The sequence below is a fragment of the Balaenoptera physalus genome, assembly GCF_965194825.1.
Source record: "Balaenoptera physalus genome assembly, chromosome: 4".
Lineage (NCBI taxonomy): Eukaryota > Metazoa > Chordata > Mammalia > Artiodactyla > Balaenopteridae > Balaenoptera > Balaenoptera physalus.
This window is the reverse complement of record NC_138891.1, coordinates 90,656,090-90,682,519: the sequence shown is the minus strand read 5'-3', so window position 1 is coordinate 90,682,519 and position 26,430 is coordinate 90,656,090. Positions and strand designations below refer to the sequence as shown.

At 36.1% G+C, this 26,430-nt stretch overlaps 1 protein-coding gene and 1 long non-coding RNA gene across 11 annotated transcripts in view; one reads left to right on the top strand and one right to left on the bottom strand.

Moving 5' to 3' along the window:
- DZIP3 (DAZ interacting zinc finger protein 3) overlaps positions 1-26,430 on the top strand; it is a 115,330-nt gene that overhangs the window by 50,928 nt on the left and 37,972 nt on the right. For 8 of the 10 annotated variants that reach the window (XR_014263074.1, XM_082460313.1, XM_082460311.1 and 5 more), the window contains 6 exons: positions 1,209-1,285; positions 2,957-3,574; positions 5,433-5,465; positions 6,545-6,714; positions 7,497-7,541; positions 23,840-23,865. Coding sequence is in view for 9 of the 10 variants with exons in the window: in XM_082460313.1 (XP_082316439.1) it covers positions 1,209-1,285; positions 2,957-3,574; positions 5,433-5,465; positions 6,545-6,714; positions 7,497-7,541; positions 23,840-23,865 (969 nt within the window). In the remaining variant the exon portion in view is untranslated. The remainder of the gene's footprint in view (positions 1-1,208; positions 1,286-2,956; positions 3,575-5,432; positions 5,466-6,544; positions 6,715-7,496; positions 7,542-23,839; positions 23,866-26,430) is intronic. The other 2 variants (XM_082460314.1, XM_082460307.1) reach the window with 2 other exon arrangements.
- LOC309660141 overlaps positions 12,240-26,430 on the bottom strand; it is a 106,017-nt gene continuing 91,826 nt past the window's right edge. Inside the window, exon 4 of the long non-coding RNA XR_014263195.1 lies at positions 12,240-12,546. This is a non-coding gene — a long non-coding RNA (uncharacterized lncRNA). The remainder of the gene's footprint in view (positions 12,547-26,430) is intronic.

The window sequence follows — 26,430 nt, the reverse complement described above, 5'->3', positions numbered from 1 at the left end:
AGGGCTGTATCTGGGCTCTGCTGCTGCATTAGGTGTTAGGCTGGGTTCTGCAACTGGAAAGTACCTTAGGTTGGGCTCTGAGGCTGCTCAGGGTCACTGTTCTGGCTTCCTGATTATCCAGGGCCAGGGGCTATGCTCAATAGTTAGGTATGGCAACTGGCTTGACTCCCTGCCCAGGCGGGCTGTAGGATATGCTTCGTGGTTGCTAGGTATATGTGGGCATGCTTCCCAGAGGGGTGAGAGCTCGAAGTTTCTCCCTTGTCTGAGTGGGCCATAGTATGTGCTCTGTACCGACTGGCCATCTATAGCCATATTTCCCAGAGAAGTGGGACTGGAGACTGTGCTTAAGAGTTAGGCGGAAGTGCGAAATTTGCTCCTTTGCCCATGCAAGCTGTAGGATGTGCTCCATAATTGGTATGGCTGAACTCTTTCCCGCAGTGCTTTTATCAATTTACACTCCCACTTTAAGTGTAGGAGAATTCCTTTTACTCAGTATCTTTGCCAGTACTTTATGTTGTTAGAGTTTAAAGTGTTTTCAATGTAGTAGCTGATTGGCGGTGTTATGCTGGTGCTGGAGGTAAAATCAGTTAACAACAACCACCACCAAACCAACATCTCTGTCCTTTTTTTTTTTTTTTTGTATTGTTTTCTGTGGGAGAGTTCATTTCAAAGCCAAGCCACAAGTTTTTTCATCTGTTTCATAGCAGCATTTACTTAGTGTTTAGTCTATTTAATAAATTTTGCTACTTTTTCCCTCAATTTTTTTCTAATTATTTGTATTGATGCTATGCCAGTTTCTTTCTTTCTCTCTTTTTTAATCAGTAGTCATTAAATAAGTTGAGTTTTCTTGGAATAGTTATTGGTAAGAAGATGCTGTGGTGGAGGAGGGTCTGGGAGGAGTTCCAGATTTGCTGCCTTTTTACAGTGCAAAGATTTCTTTTTTCCTACTACCAAATAGTCTTCTTGCAAATAAGCTAGTCATGTGATTCTTTTTGTATGAAATCTAGCAATTCTACTTGCCTCTGAATTCTAATGAAAGTGTCAATGTTGGGTTGTTACTGTTGGTGTTTTTTATTTGTTCATTTATTTTTCTCCTTTGCTTTTAAATTATTTCCAGAAGGAGGAGAAGAAAATGCTCACTGACTTAGCCATGTTGATACCAGAAATCTTGACTGACTTTTTTAACCTAATTTTTTTTCCATTTGCAGTTACAAAAAGTTGATGTCTCTGAAAATAGATGATACCGATATAAGACCGAAGATCGGTTTAAAATTTGGTACAAAAGGTATATTTTACTTTCATATGTCTCCTGTTGAAAACTGTGTTAAAAATTTTGACTTGCTCTGTAAAGTATCATGCCATTAACAACCATGTGTTTATTTGAGTTTGTCATTCGCTGGGCTTGGGTTTACACTAACAAACATCACTTGGTGTAGGCTGGAATTCATGGACAGAAAGATCAGCAGGTGTATGGGTATCACATTACCTTGCATCTATAGAGAGGTTTGCTGAGTTTGGTGCATAGCTGTGACTACACAGATTGAGCTTCAGCTAATGTTCCCTACCAACTCCTCACTTGTTGCATTCCCTGTTAAAAGGGTGAAATGGAAAGAATGAACATTTGGGGCTCAAGGCCAGGTAGTCTAAACTTAGGTGCCAGCTCTTCAGGAGTGTGCTAGGAAATGCCAGCTGCTCAGCACTTGGAGAGCTTAAGGGCTCCTGGACCCATGGAAGAGTAGTCTGGTGGCATTCCTTCTTGCTAGGGAGAATAGATGTCCCTGATCCTAGCCAGCTTCTTATTTGTCAGCCCAGAGAAAACTCCTTGAGTCATTTGCTTTGTAACCTTGCTTGCCTCCACAGTTTATGTCAAGTATATCAAACAAAAATATTACTTTAAAAATCTTTTGAAACACAGAATCATGAAGGATAAAATAATAAAGTTGTACTTTATAATAAACACATATTTTATTAGTTTAAAAAATATACCATCATATACCAAATTCTTATTACTTTCTAATTCACCTCAGTCTACTTTCCTCTTTTGGAAGTGCTACTAAACCAGAAAAATATCAAATAGTTCAGTCTCATGCCTTATTCCATTTCATTGATGAAATACCTACTTAATCATTAATTTATTTTTTGAAAGGATAAGAACAAGAGGTTCATAAGATCAGTGTGTCTCAAACTTTAATATATATTTGAATCATCTGTGATTTTGTTGAAATGTCGGTGCCAATTCAGTATCTCTGGGGTGAGACCTGAGATTCTGTATTTCTAGCAGGCTCCCACGTGGCTGCTGCTGCTGCTGCTGCTGGTCGGTGGACTGTACTCTGAGAAGCAAGGCATTAAATCACTTTACATTTCTTGCTATCGTTCTGCATTGTCTAATACAGTAGTCACTAGCCATATGTGGCTATTTAAACTTAAACTCATTAAAATTAGATAAAGTTTCAAACTCAGTTCCTTTGTCAGACAAGCAGCATTTCCACTGTTTAGTGGCTAGTGGACAGTGAAAATCTAAAATATTTTCATCACAAAAAGTTTTACTGGACAATGCTGATTAAGATAAAATATAATTGCCTAAGTAAAATATAACTAAACCCTGGCAGTTACCATTCTTGACAGTCTTCAGAATTTTCAAAGGCTTAATACTTTTATGCCATTTGGTGGCCAAAGCTCATTTACTTGAACAAAACCCTGGATGGTTGAAAGCCTTCTATAGTGATTAGTTTTTGTGATTACTTTTGCTTGGAACATACTGTTTTTGTTTTGATTTTTTGACAGCTAGACAGATAGCAGCATGCTTATTGAGCACTGGCTGTGACAAAGCACTGTACTGTACTTCATTCTTTTGGAATAGTGCCTGTCCTACAGGAGCTTAGGATGTAATGCAAGAAATCACATAGAAAAAGAGCATTAATGTGGAATCTTTTGACTTCTCAAAATTCATTTTCAGATGAAATGCCTATCTTCAAACTTGATTATAATTATTTCTATCATCTGCTTCATATAATTATTGTTTCTGGTACTGACATTGTTCGGCAAATATTTGATGAGGCTATGCCACCCCCTCTTTTGAAAAAAGAGCTTCTTATACACAAGAATGTACTGGAACCCTACTACAACCATCTTTGGACCAATCACCCTTTGGGTGGAGCATGGCATCTGCTTTATCCCCCAAACAAGGAGCTTCCACAGTCCAAACAGTTTGACTTATACCTCCTATTAGCTCTCATAAAACATTTGAATGTGTTCCCTGCACCCATAAATGGCTGGAATATGGAACCACTATCTTCTGATCTCTCTAAGTCTGCAGACATCCTGAGGCTGTGCAAATACAGGGATATCCTCCTTAGTGAGATTTTGATGAATGGTCTCACTGAGTCACAATTCAATTCAATTTGGAAAAAAGTTTCAGATATTCTTCTGCGCCTCGGGATGAAGCAAGAAGATATTGACAAAGTGAAGGAGAATCCCATTGAGAATATCTCCCTTGATTACCATCAGCTGTCCATCTACCTAGGCATACCAGTACCAGAAATCATTCAGAGGATGTTATCCTGCTATCAACAAGGTACAAAATAATTATTTACTTAAGCCAGTTAAACCTTCACTGAGTGTCTGCTATGTGCCAGATACAGTGCTAAGGGTAGGAGATTCAGTGAGCTCACATTCTTGAGAGAATATCCTCATCAAGAAGCTAATAGAAATTACAGTGCTAGAGATGTTTCCAGAATACCATGGGAAATTCTAGCCTAAGAGAATCCAAAAAGGCTTTCTGGAGATATAATATCTAAGGAGTTCTTAAATGACATGTAAAAGTTAGCCAAGTAAAGAAGATGGAGAAGGATGTTTCAGAAGGAAACAAGAGCAAAGGTACAGAAACATAAAAATATATTATAGTACAAGGAACTAAAAAGTTTGGCAATACTGAGATTAAAGTAGGGGAGAGTTCATAGAATACATTGAAGAGGATTTCTCTTGCCATGTTGAGGAATTTGTGTTTTCAAAAAGGAATTGTTGAATATTTTTAAGTAGAGGAGTTTTATCACTTCTACAAAATTAAGGATGCCTAAAACCATGAAATACAGGTACTGAGTATTTCAAGAATGCCCTTTTAGACACCATGAGTGTATATTTCTCCTTTCTATCAGAACCTTGACTTTTGTTTAAAAGTTTGGTCATAGGTAATTTTAAAAATCAGATAACATTTATGCAAGGTCTAAGGTTGTCTAAGGTTGGCGGTGGCCATTCCCAAATATTATTTGTTGTTATGGGGAAGACTTCAGACCTCCTCCCCACATTCCAGGACAGCTTCTCAGCTGTCATGGTGGAAAGTGGAGTTGAAGCCATGTCAGCATCACTGAAACCCTTGCTGTGTTATTCTAGGTGAATTTTCCTGGTCCCAAGTTATTAGTCATACTACCTGGTGAGCAACTGATGATCACACTGATGCTATTTAAACGTATAACTTTCCAAGTTTCTAGTAATTGTTGACCTGGTCCAGATTTTCTTCAGCGATAATTGCTAGGCCCCAATCCCACTCCTTTTGCTAAGGCTCTGGGATTCCATTGTGTTTTCCTACTTAACCTTTAAGAGCTTTCTTTGAAGATAAAAGAAGAGAATGCTGAGTTTGATGCTATAAGAAAGTCAGGCAAGCACCCTTGACTTGTAAATTGGCTTATAAATTAGAGGCTTTTCTTTTTTACATTTACTCTATTAAGATTTTGAATGACAAAAACTTATGAGAATAAAAATATTTGGGAAAGTGAGTTGAGCAATAAATTCAAGGTATTTCAAACAGTTTTCACTCTGAAAGTCTGACGAGCTTATTGCTCAAGTCCCTTTAATAGAGGCTTTCCTAGTATCTTATATGTCTTCCCTAGTAGTTATAACAGTTTTGGTTTTCATTTGTATATCTGATTATTTGATTAATATCCATTGTCCCCACTAAATCTCTTTGACGGTTATTTTTTTCTGACCATTCAAACTCTAGAGCCTAACACAGCCTGATATATCATAGGTGCTTAATAAATATTAATGGGCAAGGAGAGAGAATGCTCATCAGGATTTTACTAAAAAAAAGGCTCAAGCTTTCAATGGAGGTTTGCTTCATAATTGACTATTACTTCATGACCTTAGACTGTAAACTGTAAAAATTTGCTTCTTGGTTTAAAGTGCTTGTGTTCTAGGCATTATCTATGATGAACTATCTTTTTTTTAAACCTTTCTCTAAACATGGGTTTATAACCTTTATGTTATAATCTAATTATGCCTTGTTTAAACTGGATTCGTGAGTGAAGCTGGTTATTTTTAGTTATAATATTTATTGGTGCAGTGTAAAAAATCTTCTGGTTTTTCTTAGTCTCAGTCTGATATTTGCTGGTTACATTTGCAATTATATATCTAAATTTATTCTTTATGTATCATAGGAATTGCTCTACAGTCAATAACGGGCAGTCAACGTAAGTATGTTTAAAGACCAAATGCCTAAGTGACCTTTCAACCCAGGATAGCTAAGGGGCACCTATAGATTTTTACTCGGTCAGATAAACTGTATGATAAACTGTAATTGTTTGTTACAAGCTCGGAAAATTATATGGTCAGATTACTACTGGTCAGCTGAATCTAGTATGAGCCTTTATTCTGCCTTTGTCTTAGTGCACGTGCCCTAGGGTTTACCCTAACAGAGTATTTTAACTTTTGACACACAGGGCACTTCAACAGGCAAAAATGCCTACCTGCTTGCTCTACCTGCTCATATATGCTACTGCTTAGCTTATGTAACTTTTATCTGGTTAGCTATCCATTGTTAAGCTATATACTTTTCTGCCAGGTGGTGAGTTGCTAATTTTTTAATTTCCATTTATGTACTGTTGGTTTTTTTAAAATGGAATTCAAATTCTGCAGTTAAAATTATACTTAAGAAAATAACACCATGGGTTTTGTTTGGAGTAAAATTATACTTAAGAAAGTAACACAATGGGTTTTGTTTGGACCATCTGTGACCAGTCAAATGAAGTCCACAAGTTTAGATATTAAATCTCTGGAGCAGTATCAAGGATCATGGTATCAAATAAGTCACATAATTGGGGGCTGATACCCTTTAACAACCTTTGATTATAAAAAAGAAGAAAAAAGGGAAAAAAATACATCTAGCTTTTCCTTCTCTTCTTTATGTTTCAGACTTATGCCCTAAAATAATACTAGTTGCAATATTTAATAAGGTCAATATCAGGATACTCAAAAACTTAGTATTTAGAATTGACTTAAGTTCTACATTATCTATATCTATAGTCTGCTTAAGATAACACTCAGGTATCTTAGCATTTGAGCTTATATTGATTGGTTTCAGGCTAGTATATGTACCTGTTATTTGGTCATTAATAAATGGGCATTTTTTTTTCATTTAGTATTTGAACAGAGTAAGATGTCTTCTATTTCTGGGGTGGTGTTATGGGGGGGAGTAAATATATTTAAAATAGTGATAAGAGGCTAAAATTATATGCATCCAGACTTTGAGTGTTTTGGTTTTAATATTTAGGTATTGAAATAGAAGAGTTACAAAATGAAGAAGAAGAACTAAGTCCACCTCTTATGGAGTACAATATAAATGTGAAATCAATCCCTGAAATACAGTTAGCAGAAATGAATAAAGATGGGGCATCGATACCCAGTGAATCTTCAACAGAATCTATTAAAGATCTTCAGGAAGTATAAGTGCTCATTAATATTTGAATTAGAAGAACTTAATCAAGGCTTTTAGTTTGTTGCATGTGCTATTCTTAAAGCCTCCCAGACAATCTTAGTTTATATTTATCATAGTGTTTACACAGAGCTTGAATTGGAATGGTTCTTTTCCCAATACTTTCTTCCATAATCTTTCCTGCCTTAACCATATATTTTGGCAGCATTTATTGAACACTTATTATGTGCCTAGCACATGTTTCTTCATCCTGAGTGGTGGAATAGATGTGGGAGGTTAACAGAAAGTAGAAGGAAGCATAGTGGGGAATGGAAGGAGAGAGAAAGGAAGAGAAAACAGGGATATTTCAATGCTATTTACACAGAGGTAGAATTAAAACCATCCAGGATGTATTTCTTTACAGATAAGTGGTAACAGATATTATGCAGTCACTAAATTCTTCCTAGGCTTAATTTTTCATCTAATGGACCTGAATATGTTGATTTTTTTTAAGGTGCCTTCCTCCTCTGTTAGTCACGCATGCACATGTGCAAGTGAGGACCTCTGAGCTCTTTTCAGTAACCTACTTATTGACATTATATGTCATTCCTTTATACATCAGTGATTTCTCAAGCAGAAGACTGAGATAAAAATTAAGATGAAAATAATTTTCCATAGAATCTAGAAGGAAAGTATGATCTATATTAGAAGATAAAAGATCCCAGTGGTTAGAGGAAATACATTTTGTAAAATAATCCATTGTGCAGTTTGAATCGCATATTAAATAAATGATTTATTTCTTACCTATCAGGTTAAGAGTAAACCAAAGAAAAAGAAAAAGACCAAGAATAGAAAGGTAAGAGGCTATATTAGCGTTATAATAGAGGAATGTCTGATTATGAACACTTAGGTTTAATACATGGTTTTACTATTAGTTAGAACTTAAAATTAGTCCAAGTAGACATGTAGCACAAATGACTTATAAATGTTCATAGCTTATTGAATATATGATTATAGAGAAGTCTATGTATGTTAGATTCTGAAAATGATTTAAACTTACAGTATGCCCTACTTTACTTCCCTAAATCATAATTTATACATTTAAATATATAAGTAAAGAAACTGAATTAGTCACTTGGAAATTTCACTAATTTCTGTGTACCACTCTCATTTTTAAAAATGCCTACTCTGTTTTAAACACAGCTTCTTTTCATATTTTTACAGATAAGTTCAGAAACATTTTTCAAAACCTAAGAAATCTTGATTTTCTCCTTTGTGTCTAACACTCTGCCAACAATGCAATAATGTACAAAAATGGTACAAATCCAAGAAGCTTCTTTATGCCTCTTCCTGTTATTTGAGAGTTGTAAAATGAACAAGTTATGATCTGTAGCGCAGTTTTAGCAAGAAGTCTCTTAATAGCTTGAAAAATTACAAGAGAAAGTAAAGAGTTTTTTTTATTGGCTTAATTCTTTAAAGTTAAGACTTTATTATTTTAGAGCAATTTTTTTGGTTTAGAGCAAAATTGAGGGGACGATACAGAGAATTCCCATATTCCTCCTGCCCCCACACATGCACAGCCTCTTCAACCAAAATTCCCCAGCAGAGTGGTACATTTGTTACAATTGAGGGACCTAAATTGATATATCATAATTATCCAAAGTCCATACTTTACATTTTGGTTCACTCTTGTTGTTGTACATTCCTATGGATTTGGACTCAAGATAACTTTTTTATGCAGCATATAGCTAACCGCTATGCTATGTAAACTTTCCTGTGAAAAATATGTTATTTTCTGGCTTGAAACATATATTTAAAGTCTAGATTATATTCTAAACTGAGTGAGAATATTTGCCCAACTACAATCTGATAAGTTCATGTTAGTCATTTGTAAGTATACACAAACTTTAGTCATAAATGAAATTTTACACAATGAAAGTAAATTTACAAAATACTTATTGAGGTACAGAACAAAATAAAGATTATTTTATACTCTGATCAGTAAAATGTCAATATAATTTTCATATTTAACAAAAGTTATTTTGAAAATTAATTTTTTAAAATAAATTTTGTTTTTAAAAGACATGAGTATGAATATTTTTTCTTACTTTTAGACCATTCATATATAATAAAACACAACCTGATTCATTAGTTTAGCTGCTATTTTTTATTTTTGCCAAAGCATTGGTAAGTCCCAGGTCTAATACTGCATAAGGCTGACCAAGTAAATCTACAGCTATTAGACCACAAACCTAAGCTCCAAGGGTTACAGTGTGTTCTCTTCCTTACTTCCAAAAGATTAAAATATGGTAATACTTGGATTCTCAATTTTAGCTAAATGGAAAGCCCCACTTCTATGTCAAATTGAAATTAAACAGGGAATAAACATAAGCAGAAATAATGTAAATGCTACTTAAAATTTATACACTAGTAATATTAAAAATTTCTTATTAAAGTCAACAACTATCTAGGAATTTTTTTTTAAACATCGTAAGTTTACTTCCAATTTATTTTATTAAAAAAATTGAGATACTTTGAAAATAAACTAATTTTATCAAGATAAAATTTCAGCATCAGAAGAGAGATCTTGTATCTTATATCTTTTATCAAAATTTTGAAGTATAAACCTAAAAAATGCTGAAAATTTTTCATATGACTATTTCATATACAATAGTCCTAGTCATAGACTCAATTACTGTTATAGAAGCAAAGAATTGTCTAGTATAATGTAAGCAACCAATTATAAAAAGCTGTCAATCAAATTCTCTTATCAAGAGTTCTCCTCATGAAAAATTCTAGCATATAGAAGTTTGTGTTATACAGAGTGACTATAAAGTCCTTACGTGTGAAATTATGTCCTCTGTTAATTATTTGATCTTCAGCATGTCTACCTAACAATAGTTGAGGTCCTAAAAACACCTATCAGGGATTCTCTGGATGAAGATGACGAAAAAGTAAAATTTGTGTAGCAAATAGAGGGGACAATAAGATAATTTCTACCTCTTCTAACTAGTATGTATAGAGGTGTAAATAACTCTTTTGAGAGTTCATTAGTTCTTTCTTTCCAATTCCATTCCCTACTCAGAGGGACTGAGGGTTAGGAATAGAAAAGGAAGGTAAAGCAGATAGCAGAATAGAATGCTTTGTGATTGAAGCCTTGGGGAAAAAAGAAATGTGGCAGGAAATAAATCAAGCTCTTCAAAGTGGATGTCACCTCTAAAGGGAAGTTGCTGAGATGCATGTAAGACAGGCATGAAGTTGTCCTGGAAAGAGCTTAAAAGGAGTTCTAGAAATACAGGTATCTCCCACTTTTCGAAATTCACTTTACGCCACTTCGTTTTTATGAAAGACCTGCATTAGTATTTGTTTGTGCTAAGCAAAAGAAATCTGAAGAGGATTTTTGCTTATACAAAAAAAAAGTACAGACTAACCTCATTTTATTGCACTTTGCTTTATTGCACTTTGCAGATACTGTATTTTTTACAAATTGAAGGTTTGTGGCAACCCTGCATCAAGCAAGTTGGCACCATTTTTCCAACAGCATTTGCTCACTTTGTGTTTCTGTGTCGCATTTTGGTAATTCTCACATTTCAAACTTTTTCATTATTATTATTTTATTATGGTGATCTGTGATCAGTGATCTTTTTTTTAAGGTATAGTTGATTTACAATATTATATTAGTTTTGAGTATACAACATAGTGATTCAAAATTTTTATTGATTATACTCCATTCAAAGTTATTATAAAATATTGGCTATATTTCCTGTGCTGTACAATATATCCTTTTAGTTTATTTATTTTATACATAGTAGTTTGTACATCTTAATCCTCTACCCCTATAATGTCCCTCCCCACTTCCCTCTCCCCATTGGTAACCACTAGTTTGTCCTCTATATCTTTGAGTCTATTTCTGTTTTGTTATATTTATTCGTTTTATTTTTTAGATTCCAAATATAAGTGATACCATATAGCATTTGTCTTTCTCTGTCTGACTTATTTCACTAATCATAATACTCTCTAGGTCCATCCATGTTGTTGCAAATGGTACAATTTCATTCTTTTTTATGGCTGAGTAGTATTCCATTGTGTATATATACCATATTTTCTTTACCCATTCATCTATTGATGGACACTTAGGTTGCTTCCATATCTTGGCTATCATAAATAATGCTGCTATGAACATTGTGGTGCATGTATCTTTTCAAATTAGTGTTTTTATTTTCTCTGGCTGTACACTCAGGAGTGGATTTGCTGGATCATGTGGTAGTTGTATTTTTGGTTTCTTGAGGAACCTCCGTACTGTTTTCCATAGTGGCTGCACCAATTTCCACTCCTACCAAAGGTGTACAGTGTTCCTTTTCTCCACATCCTTGCCGACATTTGTTATTTGTGGTCTTTTTGATTATAGCCATTTTGACACATGTGAGGTGATATCTCATTGTGGTTTTGATTTGCATTTCTCTGATGATTTGCAATGTTGAGCATCTTTTCATGTGCCTGTTGGCCATCTGTATGTCTTCTGAAGAAAAATGTCTATTCAGGTCTTCTGTTCATTATTTAATTAGATTGGGGTTTTTTTGTTTTTTGTTTTAATATTGAGTTGTATGAACTGTCTGTTTTGGATATTAACCCAGTTTTGGTCATATCATTTGCAAATATTTTCTCCCATTCAGTAGGTTATCTTTTCATTTTGTTGATGGTTTCCTTTGCTGTGCAAAAGCTTTTAAATTTAATTAGGTCCCATTTGTTAATTTTTGCTTTTCTTTCCTTTGCCTTAGGAGACAGATCCAAAAAAAATATTGTTACAATTTATGTCAAAGAGTGATCTGCCTATGTGTTTTTCTAGGGGTTTTATAGTTTCTGGTCCTAAATTTAAGTCTTTAATCCATTTTGAGTTTATTTTTGTATATGGGGTGAGAAAATGTTCTAATTTCAGTCTTTTACATGTAGCTGTTCAGTTGTTCCAGCACTACTTATTGAAGAGAATGTCTTTTCCCCATTGCATATTCTTGCCTCCTTTGTCATAGATTACTTGACCATAAGTATGTGGGTTTATTCCTGGGTGGCTGTCTATTCTATTCCTTTGATCCATGTGTCTATTTCTGTGCCAGTACCATACTGTTTTGATTACTGTAGCTTTGTAGTACAGTCTGAAGTCAGGGAGCATGATACCTCCAGCTCTGTTTTTCTTTCTCAGGATTGTTTTGGCTATTCAGGGTCTTTGAATTTTCATACAAATTTTAGAATTATTTGTTTTAGTTCTGTGAAAAATGCCATTGGCATAGGGATTGCATTGAATCTGTAAATTGCTTTGGGTAGTATGGTCATTTTAACAATATTAATTCTTCCAATCTGTGAACATGGTATATCTACCCATCACTTTGTGTTATCTTCAATTTCTTTCATCAGTAGCTTTAGTTTTCCAAGTACAGGCCTTTTACTTCCGTGTATTTATTCCTAGGTATTTCATTCTTTTTGATGCAATGGTAAATGGGATTGTTTTCTCAATTTCTCTCTCTGATATTTCTTTGTTAGTGTACAGAAATACAACAGATTTCTTTTTTTTTTAATTAATTAATTAATTTTTGGCTGTGTTGGGTCTTTGTTTCTGTGCGAGGGCTTTCTCTAGTTGCGGCGAGCGGGGGCCACTCTTCATCGCAGTGCGTGGGCCTCTCACTATCACGGCCTCTCTTGTTGTGGAGCACAGGCTCCAGACACGCAGGCTTAGTAGTTGTGGCTCATGGGCCCAGTTGCTCCATGGCATGTGGGATCGTCCCAGACCAGGGCTCAAACCCGTGTCCCCTGCATTGGCAGGCAGATTCTCAACCACTGCGCCACCAGGGAAGCCCTGCAACAGATTTCTGTATATTAATTTTGTATCCTGGGACTTTACTGAATTCACTGATAAGCTCTAGTAGTTTTCTAGTGGTGTTTTTAGGGTTTTCTATGTATAATATCATGTCATCTTCAAACAGTAACAGTTTTACTACCTCCCTTCCAATTTGGATTATTTTTATTTCTTTTTCTTGTCTGTGGCTAGGACTTCCAAAATTGTGTTGAATAGAACTAGCACCATTGAGTATGATGTTAGCTGTGGACTTATCATATATGGCCTTTATTTTGTTGAGGTATATTCCCTCTGTACCTACTTTGTGGAGAAATTTTATCATAAACAGATGTTGAGTTTTGTCAAAAGCTTTCTCTACATCTATTGGGATGATCATATGATTTTTATTCTTCAGTTTATTAATGTGGTATATCACACTGATTGATTTGTGGATAGTGAACCATCTTTGCATCCCTGGGATAAATCCCACTTGAAGTGATCAGTGATCTTTGGTGTTACTATTATAATTTATATATTTTGGGATGCCACAAACCATGCCCATATAAGATGGCCACCTTAAAAGATAAATGTGTGTATTCTGACTGCTCCACCGACCAGCCGTTCCCTCATCTCTCTCCCTCTCCTTGGGTTTCTTATTCCCTGAGATGCAATAATATTGAAAAAGATCAATTAATAACCCTACAAAGGCCTCTAAGTGTTCAAATGAAAGGAAGAGTAGTTGCAAGTCTCTCACTTTGAATCAAAAGCTAGAAATGATTAACCTTAGAGAGGAAGTTATGTTGAAAGCTGGGATAGGCCAAAAGCCAGGCCTCTTGTGCCAAACAGTTAGCCAAGTTGTGAATGCAAAGGAAAAGTTCTTGAAGTAAATTAAAGAGCTACTCCAGTGAACACAGGAATGGTAAGGAAGTGAAACAGCCTTATTGCTGATAAGGAGAAAATTTCAGTATTGATAGAAGATTAAACCAACCACAACATTCCCTTCAACCAAAGCCTAATCTAGAACAAGGCCCTAACTCTCTTCAATTCTCTAAAGGCTGAGAGAGGTGAGGAAGCTGCAGAAGAAACGTTTGAAGCCAGCGGAGGTTGGTTCATGAGGTTTAAGGAAAGAAGCCATCTCCATAACTTCAGAGTACAAGGTGAAGCAAAAAGCGCTGATGCAGAAGCTGCAGCAAGTTAACCAGAAGATCTAGCTAATATAATGAATGAAGGCGACTATGCTAAACAACAGATTTTTCAATGTAGACAAAACAGCCTTCTATTGGAAGAAGATGCCATCTAGGGCTTTCATAGCTAAAGAGGAGAAGTAATACCTGGCTTCAAAACTCCAACACACAGGCTGACTCTCTTGTTAGGGACTAATGCTGCTAGTGACTTTAAATTGAAGCCAGTGCTCATTTGCCATTCTGAAAATCCTAGGGTCCTTAAGAATTATGCTAAATCAACTCTGTCTGTACTCCCGAAATGGAACAACAATGCCTGGATGACAACACATCTGTTTACAACATGGTTTACTAAATATATTAAGTCTACTGTTGAGACCTACTGCTCAGAAAGAAAGATTTCTGGATGTCGGTTCAAGATGGCACACTAGAAGCACGTGTGCTCACTCCATCTTTCGAGAGCACCAGAATCACAACTAACTACTGAACAATCATTGACAGGAAGAACTAGAACTCAGCAAAAAGATACCCCACATCCAAAGACAAAGGAGAAGCTGCAATGAGACGGTAGGAAGGGCACAATCACAATAAAACCAAATCCCATAACCACTGGGTGGGTGACTCACAAACTGGAGAACAATTATACCACAGAAGTCCACCCACTGAAGTGAAGGTTCTGAGCACCACGTCAGGCTTTCCAACCTGGGGGTCTGGCAATGGGAGGAGGAATTCGCAGAGAATCAGACTTTGAAGGCTAGCGGGATTTGACTACAGGATTTTGACAGGACTTGGGGAAACAGAGACTCCACTCTTGGAGGGCACACACAAAGTAGTGTGCGCATAAGGACCCGGGGGCAGGAGCAGTGACCTCATAGGAGGCTGAACCAGACCTACCTGCTACTGTTGGAGGGTCTCCTGCAGAGGCGGGGGATGGCTGTGGCTCACCACGGAGACAAGGACACTGGCAGCAGAAGTTCTGGAAAGTACTCCTTGGCATGAGCCCTCCTGGAGTCCACCATTAGCCCCACCAAAGAGCCTGTAGCCTCCAGTGCTGGGTTGCCTTAGGCCAAACAACCAACAGGGAGGTAATTCAGCCCCACCCAGCAGCAGACAAGCAGATTAAAGTTTTACTGAGCTCAGCCCACAAGAGCAACACCCAGCTCTACCCACCACCAGTCCCTCCCATCAGGAAGCTTGCACAAGCCTCTTAGACAGCCGCATCAACCAGAGGGCAGACAGCAGAAGCAAGAAGAACTACAATCCTGCAGCCTGTGGAACAAAAACCACATTCACAGAAAGACAGACAAAATGAAAGGCAGAGGGCTATGTACCAGATGAAGGAACAAGATAAAACCCCAGAAAACCAATTAAATGAAATGGAGATAGGCAACCTTCCAGAAAAAGAATTCACAATAATGATAGTGAAGATGATCCAGGAACTCGGAAAAAGAATAGAGGCAAAGATTGAGAAGATGCAAGAAATGTTTAACAAAGACCTACAAGAATTAACAAAAAAACACCTAGAAGAATTAACAAACAAACAGACATGAACAATACAATAACTGAAATAAAAAAATACACTAGAATGAATCAGTAGCAGAATAAATGAGACAGAAGAACAGATAAGGGGCCTGGAAGACAGAATGGAGGAATTCACTGCAACAGAAGAGAATAAAGAAAAATGAATGAAAAGAAATGAAGACAGCCTAAGAGACCTCTAGGACAACATTAAACCCACCAACATTTGCATTATAGGGGTCCCAGAAGGAGAAGAGAGAGAGAAAGGACCTGAGAAAATATTTGAAGAGATTAGAGTCGAAAACTTCCCTAACATGGGAAACAAAATAGCCACCCAAGTCCAGGAAGCGCAGAGTCCCAGGCAGGATAAACCCAAGGAGAAACATGCCAAGACACATAGTAATCAGATAGACAAAAATTAAAAACAAAGAAAAATTTTTAAAAGCAACAAGGGAAAAACGACAAATAACATACAAGGGAACTCCCATAAGGTTAACAGCTGATTTCTCAGCAGAAACTGCAAGCCAGAAGGGAGTGGCACGATATATTTAAAGTGATGAAAGGGAAGAAGCTGCAACCCAGATTACTCTACCCGGCAAGGATCGCATTCAGATTTGACGGAGAAATCAAAAGCTTCACAGACAAGCAAAAGCTAAGAGAATTCAGCACCACCAAACCAGCTCTACAACAAATGCTAAAAGAACTTCTCTAAGTGGGAGACACAAGAGAAGAAAAGGACCTACAAAAACAAACCCAAAACAATTAGGAAAGTGGTAATAGGAACATACATATTGATAATTACCTTAAACGTAAATGGATTAAATGCTCCAACCAAAAGACACAGGCTCGCTGAATGGATACAAAAACAAGACCCATATATGTGCTGTCTATAAGAGACCCACTTCAGACCTAGGACACATACAGACTGAAGGTGAGGGGATGGAAAAAGATATTCCATGCAAATGGAAATCAAAAGAAAGCTGGAGTAGCTGTACTCATATCAGATAAAATAGACTTTAAAATAAAGAATGTTATAAGAGACAAGGAAGGACATTACATAATGATCAAGGGATCAATCCAAGAAGAAGATATAACAATTATAAATATATATGCACCCAACTTAGGAGCACTTCAATACATAAGGCAAATACTAACAGCTATAAAAGGGGAAATCGAGAGTAACACAATAATAGTGGGGGACTTTAACACCTCACACCAATGGACAGATCATCCAGACAGAAAAACAACAAGGAAACACAAGCTTTAAATGATACAATAGACCAGATAGATTTAATTAATACTTATAGGACATTCCATCCAAAAACAGATTACGCTTTCTTCACAAGTGCACATGAACATACTCCAGGATAGATCACATTTTGGGTAACAAATCAAGCCTGGGTAAATTTAAGAAAATTGAAATCATATCAAAGCATCTTTTCTGACCACAACACTATGAGATTAGAAATAAATTACAGGGAGAAAAACGTAAAAAACCACAAACACATGGAGGCTAAACAATCCATTAATAAATAACCAAGAGATCACTGAAGAAATCAAAGAGGAAATTTAAAAATACCTGAAACAAATGACAATGAAAACACAATGGCCCAAAACCTATGGGATAAAGCTAAAGCAGTTCTAAGAGGGAAGTTTATAGCAATACAGTCCTACCTCAAGAAACAAGAAAAATCTCAAATAAACAACCTAACCTTACACCTAAAGCAATTAGAGAAAGAAGAACCAAAAAATTCCGAAGTTAGCAGAAGGAAATAAATCATAAAGATCAGATCAGAAATAAATGAAAAAGAAATGATGGAAATGATAGCAAAGATCAATAAAACTAAAAGCTGGTTCTTTGAGAAGATAAACACAATTGATAAACCATTAGCCAGACTCATCAAGGAAAAAAGGAAGACTTAAATCAACAGAATTAGAAATGAAAAAGGAGAAATAACAACTGACACTGCAGAAATACAAAGGATCATGAGAGATTACTACAAGCAACCCTATGCCAATAAAATGGACAACCTGGAAGAAATGGAAAAATTCTTAGAAAAGCACAACCTTCCAAGCCTGAACCAGGAAGAAATAGAAAATATAAACAGACCAGTCACAAGCACTGAAATTGAAACTGTGATTAAAAATCTTACAACAAGCAAAAGCGCAGGACCAGATGGCTTCACAGGCCAATTCTATCAAACATTTACAGAAGAGCTAACACCTATCCTTCTCAAACTCTTCCAAAATATAGCAGAGGGAGGAACACTCCCAAACTCATTCTACGAGGCCACCATCACCCTGATACCAAACCAGACAAAGATGTCACAAAGAAAGAAAACTACAGGCCAATATCACTGATGAACATAGACACAAAAATACTCAACAAAGTACTACCAAACAGAGTCCAGCAGCTCATTAAAAGTTTCATACACCTTAATCAAGTGGGGTTTATCCCAGGAAAGCAAGGATTCTTCAATATATGCAAATCAGTCAATGTGATACAGCATATTAACAAATTGAAGGATAAAAACCATATGATCATCTCAAGAGATGTAGAAAAAGCTTTTGACACAATTTAACATCCATTTATGATAAAAACCCTCCAGAAAGTAGGCATAGAGGGAACCTACCTCAACATAATATAGGCCATATATGACAAACCCACAGCCAACATCATTCTCAATGGTGAAAAACTGAAACCATCTCCACTGAAATCAGGAACAAGACAAGGTTGCCACTCTCACCAGTATTATTCAACATAGTTTTGGAAGTTTTAGCCACAGCAATCAGAGATAAAAAAGAAATAAAAGGAATCCAAGTCAGAAAAGAAGAAGTAAAGCTGTCACTATTTGCAGATGACATGATACTATACATAGAGAATCCTAAAGATGTCACCAGAAAACTATTAGAGTTAATCAGCGAATTAGGTAAAGTAGCAGGATACAAAATTAATGCACAGAAATCTCTTGCACTCCTATACGCTAATGATGAAAAATCTGAAAGAGAAATTAAGGAAACACTCCCATTTACCATTGCAACAAAAAGAATAAAATACCTAGGAATAAGCCTACCTAAGGAGACAAAAGAACTGTATGCAGAAAACTATAAGACACTGATGAAAGAAATTAAAGATGATACAAACAGATGGAGAGATATACCATGTTCTTGGATTAGAAGAATCAACATTGTGAAAATGACTATACTACCCAAAGCAATCTACAGATTCAGTGCACTCCCTGTCAATCCCTCAATGGCATTTTTCATAGAACTAGAACAAAAAATCTTAAAATTTTTATGGAAACACAAAAGACCCCGAATAGCCAAAGCAATCTTGAGAAAGAAAAACGCAGCTGGAGGAATCAGGCTCCCTAACTGCAGACTATACTACACAGCTACAGTAATCAAGACAGTATGGTACTGGCACAAAAACAGAAATATAGATCAGTGGAATAGGATAGAAAGCCCAGAGATAAACCCACACACATATGGTCACCTTATCTTTGATAAAGAAGGCAAGAATATACAATGGAGAAAAGACAGCCTCTTCAATAAGTGGTGCTGGGAAAACTGGACAGCTACATGTAAAAGAATGAAATTAGAAGACTTCCTAACACCATACACAAAAATAAACTCAAAATGGATTAAAGTCCTAAATGTAAGGCCAGACACTATAAAACTCTTAGAGGAAAACATAGGCAGAACACTCTATGACATACATCACAGCAAGATTCTTTTTGACCCAGCTCCCAGAGAAATGGAAATAAGAACACAAATAAACAAATGGGACCTAATGAAACTTAAAAGCTTTTGCACAGCAAAGGAAACCATAAACAAGACCAAAAGACAACCCTCAGAATGGGAGAAAATATTTGCAAATGAAGCAACTGACAAAGGATTAATCTCCAAGATTTACAAGCAGCTCATGCAGCTCAATAACAAAAAAACGAACAACCCAATCCAAAAATGGGCCGAAGACCTAAATAGACATTTCTCCAAAGAAGATATACAGATGGCCTACAGACACATGAAAGAATGCTCAACATCATTAATCATTAGAGAAATGCAAATCAAAACTACAATGAGATATCATCTCACACCGGTCAGAATGGCCATCATCAAAAAATCTAGAAACAATAAATGCTGGAGAGGGTGTGGAGGAAAGGGAACACTCTTGCACTGTTGGTGGGAATGTAAATTGATACAGCCACTATGGAGAACAGTATGGAGGTTCCTTAAAAAACTACAAATAGAACTACCATACGACCCAGCAATCCCACTACTGGGCATATACCCTGAGAAAACCATAGGTCAAAAAGAGTCATGTACCAAAATGTTCATTGCAGCTCTATTTACAATAGCCAGGACATGGAAGCAATCTAAATGTCCATCGACAGATGAATGGATAAAGAAGATGTGGCACATATATACAATGGAATATTACTCAGCCATAAAAAGAAATGAAATGGAGGTATTTGTAATGAGGTGGATGGAGTTAGAGTCTGTCATACAGAGTGAAGTAAGTCAGAAAGAGAAAAACAAATACAGTATGCTAACACATATATACGGAATCTAAGGGGAAAAAAAAAAAAAAAAAAAAAAAAAGGCCATGAAGAACCTAGTGGCAAGACGGGAATAAAGACACAGACCTACTAGAGAATGGACTTGAGGATATGGGGAGGGGGTGGGGTGAGATGTGACAGGGTAAGAGAGTGTCATGGACATATATACACTACCAAATGTAAAATAGATAACTAGTGGGAAGCAGCCGCATAGCACAGGGAGATCAGCTCGGTGCTTTGTGACCATCTAGAGGGATGGGATGGGGAGGGTGGGAGGGAGGGAGATGCAAGAGGGAAGAGAAATGGGAACATATTGTATATGTATAACTGATTCACTTTGTTATAAAGCAGAAGCTAACACACCATTGTAAGGCAATTATACTTCAATAAAGATGTTAAAAAAAAAAAAAAAAAACTCTTAGACGAAAACATACACAGAACACTCTATGACATAAATCACAGGAAGATCCTTTTTGACCCACCTCCTAGAGAAATGAAAATAAAAACAAAAATAAACAAAAATGGACCTAATGAAACTTAAAAGCTTTTGCACAGCAAAGGAAACCATAAACAGGATAACCGTCAGAATGGGAGAAAATATTTGCCAACGAATCAACAGACAAAGGATTAATCTCCGAAATATATAAACAGCTCATGTAGCTCAATATTTTTTTTTAAAAACCCAATCCAAAAATGGGCAGAAAACCTAAATAGACATTTCTCCAAAGAAGACATACAGATGGCCACGAAGCACATGAAAAGATGCTCAACATCACTAGTTATTAGAGAAATGCAAATCAAAACTACAATGAGGTATCACCTCACACCAGTTAGAATGGGCATCATCAGAAAATCTACAAACAACAAATGCTGGAGAGGGTGTAGAGAAAAGGGAACCCTCTTGCACTGTTGGTGGGAATGTAATTTGATGCAGCTGCTGTGGAGAACAGTATGGAGGTTCCTTAAAAAACTGAAAATGGAATTACCATATAACCCAGCAATCCCACTACTGGGCATATACCCTGAGAAAACCGTAATTCAGAAAGACACATGCACCTCAGTGTTCATTGCAGCACTATTTACAATAGGCAGGTTATGGAAGCAACCTGAATGCCCATCGACAGACGAATGGATAAAGAAGATGTACATATATACAATGGAATATTACTCAACCATAAAAAGGAACGAAGTTGGGTCATTTGTAGAGATGTGGATGGACCTACAGACTGTCATACAGAGTGAAGTAAGTCAGAAAGAGAAAAACAAATATCGTATATTAGGGCATATATGTGGAATCTAGAAAGGTGGTGCAGATGAACCAGTTTGCAAGGCAGAACTTGAGACACAAATGTAGAGAACAAACGTATGGACACCTGAAGGGGGAAAGTGGGGGGTGGGTGGTGGTGAGATGAATTGGGAGATTGGGACTGACATATATACACTAATACATATAAAATAGATAACTAATAAGAACTTACTGTATAAAAAATAAATAAAATAAATTCAAAAAGTAAAAAACAATAAAAGACAAAGATTTCTTTCAAAATATTACTGCTCATTGACAATGCACCTGCTCACCCAGGAACTCTGATGGAAATGTACAATGAGATTAATGTTGTTTTAATGCCTGCTAACACAGCATCCATTCTGCAGCCTGTCGATGAAGGAGTCACTTGGACTTTCTAGTCTTATTATTTAAGAAATACATTTTGTGTGGCTGCAGTTACCATAGATAGTGATTCCACTGATGGATTTGGGCAAAGTCAATTGAAAACATTCTGGAAAGGATTCACCTTTCTAGATGCCATTAAGAATATTCATAATTCATGGGAAGGGGTCAAAATATCAACAGTGACAGTAGTTTGGAAGAAGTTGATTACAGCCCTAATGGATGAAACTGAAGGATTTAAGATTTCAGTAGAGGAAGTAATTGCAGATGTGGTGAAAATAGCAAGAGAACTGGAAATAGAAGTGGAGCCTGAAGATGTGACTGAATTGCTGCAATCTCGTGATAAAATTTAATGGATGAAGAGCTGCTTCTTATAGATGAGCAAAGAAACTAGTTTCTTGAGATGGAATCTACTCCTGGTGACAGTGCTGTAACAACTGTTGAAATGACAACAAAGGATTAAAATATGACAGAAACTTAGTTGATAAAACAAGGGCAGGGTTTGAGAGAATTGACTCCAATTTTGAAAGAAGTTCTACTGTGGGTAAAATGCTGTCAAACAGAGAAATCATTCAAGGAAGAGGCAATTAATGTAACAAACTTCACTGTTGTCGTATTTTAAGAAATTGCCACAGCCATTGCAACTTTCAGCAACCATCACCCTGATTAGTCAGCAGCCATCAACATCAAGGCAAGACCATCTACCAAAGAAAAGACTACAGTTTGCTGAAGGCTTAGATGATGGTTAGCATTTTTTAGCAATAAAGTATTTTTAAATTAAGGTGTACACATTTTTTAAGACATAAGACTATACTGCACACTTAATAGCCTGCAGTATAGTATAAACATATATGAACTGGGAAACCAAAATTTCATGTGACTTGCTTTACTGCAATATTCACGTTATTGGGGTTGTCTGGAACTGAACCTTCATTACCTCTAAGGTATGCCTGTAATTGCTTCTTCACTTTATGCCATTTCAGTTTATGAAAGGTTCCAAAGGAATGCTCTACTTCTGGATAGCAGGGGAACCTATACTTAACTATACTAGATATGTTCATTATGAACAATCAAAGGTCTTTTCAACTTAGTTATTCAAGTACACTAGAACCAAGGCAGGAGTTGATAATTCTAAATTGTAAAATCAAATTGGCACTGGACATTGATCAGACAATGAAATGCAAAAATCCTCTTAGTATACAGACAATAAAGCAAAACAAATTAGTAAGTATATCATGGAATCTGTGGGGAAAGAGGCCTGAAGTTTCTTGTAAACAAGAGGTGGTAGTAGAAGTTAATACTGTAATTTATATGACAATAATTGATACTCAATAGAAGGGTGATATATAAGAGTAATTAATACTCTTAATTTAGTATGTTAACTGTCATTGATATTACCTTTATTTAATAGGTTGCCTTTATAGTTTTATTTTAATGAAAATAAAATATAGGGCTGTTTAATATTTCCTCCCAATTCTGATCTCCCTAACACTTTTTCCCTGTAAGATTCTTAATATATCAATCTTCTTTCTCTTTACATGTAGATTTTCAAGAACTCTTGTAATTAGTATCGGATTCCATAAATGAAAATTACGTACACAATTGCAATATCTTTCCCAAGATATTGCAATAGATACAAACTCCGCCACAACACTCACTTCCAATATCTGAATCAGTGATTTTCAAGTTGTGTTTCATGACTCAGTGGTAGATTATAAAATCAATTTGGTGCATCACAACTATCATTTTAAAAAAAGAAATAGTATGAATAAAAAAATTTCAGATTTCATCACGCATTGTCTTAGTTCGGGCTGCTATAGCAAACTACCATAAACTGGGTGGCAAAAACAACATTTTTCACGGTTCTGGAGGTTGGGAAATTCAAAATCAAGGTGCCAGCAGATTCAGTGTCTGGTGAAGGCTGTCTTCTTCATTTGCAGACAGCTACCTTTTCACTGTATCATCACACGTTGGAGAAAGAGAGTGATCAAGCATGCACAAGCGAGCAAGCTAGCTCTCTGTTCTCTTCTCATAAGGGTGCTAATCCCATCATGAGGACTCCAAATCATCTAAACCTAATTACCTCCCAATGGCCATGCCTCCAGTTACCATCACACTGGGGGTTAGGGTTTCAACCTAAGAATTTTGGAGGCACACAAACATGCAGTCCATAACACACGTAATATGAGTAAGGTTTATTTCATGGGACTTATATTTCAGTTTTATGCTTATGTATAAAAATATATATGTAAGTACATTTGAGTTATAATGTAAATTATATTTCTTATTTTGGTTGTGGTCAAAAAGCTTGAGAAATGCTGACCTAAATGCAGTTAGATCACTATGCTGTATCAACATAGTTGATACATAATACTAATTCTTGATGTTATTTTTCAGAATAAGGAATCTAAAGAAGAGCAAGTGTAAGTATTAGTTTATTTAATTTTTAAATCTGTCTTAGTACTGTCAAAGTGTGCTTTGCCAGAATGACACAGCCTTGCTTTAGAACGTGTTCTCACTAAGAGAAGAATAGACAGTTTTTTTGTCTTAGTAAGTTGTAAGGTTTTTTTATTGAAAGTGACAAAAAGTTAAATTATCATTTATTTTGGGAGAATAGAATCTCTTGCCATTTTCCTATCAATGTATGGCTACTCAAGAGTCATCCAATGCTAACTGCTTTCTTCAAGGACTAAATTTGGCTCCAGCATAAAATCCTTTAAAATATAGTCTAGATTGTAGTTAGCCAAATATAGACTAAGTTAAACTTAACCTTAGAGGCAGATTATTGTTTGTCCCAGTGACCCCTTTTACAAAAGAGTTTCGTTTGGTTTGGTTTGGTTTGTTTAATTAACCTGAGATGTTTTTATTGTTTTTTTAACCCCAGTTGTTAACGGTGAATTTTGAACCTTTACTGGAAACCTTTTAATGTCTAAAGAACGTTGCAAGCTATATTCTACAACCATATGATTAATGACAGTGTAGTAGAGGAAGGAAGTGGGGGAGACATTCCATAAAGAGATCATTATACCCACCAAAAAGTTGTTACTTTAGAGAATTAGTTACTTTAGAGAACTCTCTGTGAGGACATAACTTAAGATAACTTTAAAATGGTAACAAGAACATATTTTGTTAACTTTAAAGCCATCAATTTTAGTTGATATTTTCTCATTGATTAATGGACATGATCCACTCGGTAAGTTAATAGTTCATCATCCAAGATGGGTTTTCACTTTCTTTGTCAACAAGTTGAGCCACTAATGTAATAGTTGTTTTTTTTTTAATACAGCAGCTTCTTATTAGTTACCCATTTTATACATATTAGTGTATCTATGTCAATCCCAATCTCCCAATTCATCCCACTACCACCACCCCCCACCGCCACTTTCCCCCCATGGTGTCCATACGTTTGTTCTCTGCATCTGTGTCTCAATTTCTGCCCTGCAAACCGGTTCCTCTGTACCATTTTTCTAGGTTCCACATATATGCATTAATACATGATATTTGTTTTTCTCTTTCTGACTTACTTCACTCTGTATGACAGTCTCTAGGTCCATCCACGTCTCTACAAATGATCCAATTTCATTCCCTTTTTATGGCTGAGTAATATCCCATTGTATGTATGTACCACATCTTCTTTATCCAGTCATCTGTCAATGGGCATTTAGGTTGCTTCCGTATCCTGGCTATTGTAAATAGCGCTGCAATGAACATTGGGGTGCATGTGTCTTTTTGAATTATGGTTTTCTCAGGGTATATGCCCAGTAGTGGTATTGCTGGGTCGTATGGTAATTCTATTTTTAGTTTTTAAGGAACCTCCATATTGTTCTCCATAGTGGCTGTATCAATTTACATTCCTACCAACAGTGCAAGAGGGTTCCCTTTTCTCCACACCCTCTCCAGCATTTGTTGTTTGTAGATTTTTTGATAATGCCCATTCTAACTGGTGTGAGGTGATACCTCACTGTAGTTTTGATTTGCATTTCTCTAATAACTAGTGATGTTGAGCAGCTTTTCATGTGCTTCCTGGCCATCTGTGTGTCTTCTTTGGAGAAATGTCTATTTAGGTCTTCTGCCCATTTTTGGATTGGGTTGTGTGTTTTTTGAATATTGAGCTGCATGAGCTCTTTATATATTTTGGAGATTAATCCTTTGTCCGTTGATTCGTTTGCAAATATTTTCTCCCATTCTGAGGGTTGTCTTTTTGTCTTGTTTGTAGTTTCCTTTGCTGTGCAAATACTTTTAAGTTTCATTAGGTCCCATTGGTTTATTTTTGTTTTTATTTCCATTACTCTAGGAGGTGGATCAAAAAAGATCTTGCTGTGATTTATGTCAAAGAGTGTTCTTCCTACGTTTTCCTCTAAGAGTTTTATAGTGTCCAGTCTTACATTTAGGTCTCGAATCCATTTTGAGTTTATTTTTGTGTATGGTGTTAGGGAGTGTTCTAATTTCATTCTTTTACATGTAGCTGCCCAATTTTCCCAGCACCACTCATTGAGGAGACTGTCTTTTCTCCATTGTATATCCTTGCCCCTTTGTCATAGATTAGTTGACCACAGGTGCATGGGTTTATCTCTGGGCTTTCTATTCTATTCCATTGATCTACATTACTGTTTTGTGCCAGTACCATATTGTCTTGATTACTGTAGCTTTGTAGTATAGTCTGAAATCCGGGAGCCTGATTCTTCCAGCTCCATTTTTTTCCCTCAAGACTGCTTTGGCTCTTTGGGGTCTTTTGTGTCTCCATACAACTTTTAAGTTTTTTTGTTCTAGTTCTGTGAAAAATGCCATTGGTAATTTGATAGGGATTGCATTGAATCTGTAGATTGCTTTGGGTAGTATAGTCATTTTCACAATATTAATTCTTCCAACCAGTCGAAGAACATGGTATATCTCTCCATCTGTTTGTATCATATTTAATTTTGTTCATCAGTGTCTTATAGTTTTCTGCATACAGGTCTTTTGTCTCCCTAGGTAGGTTTATTCCTAGG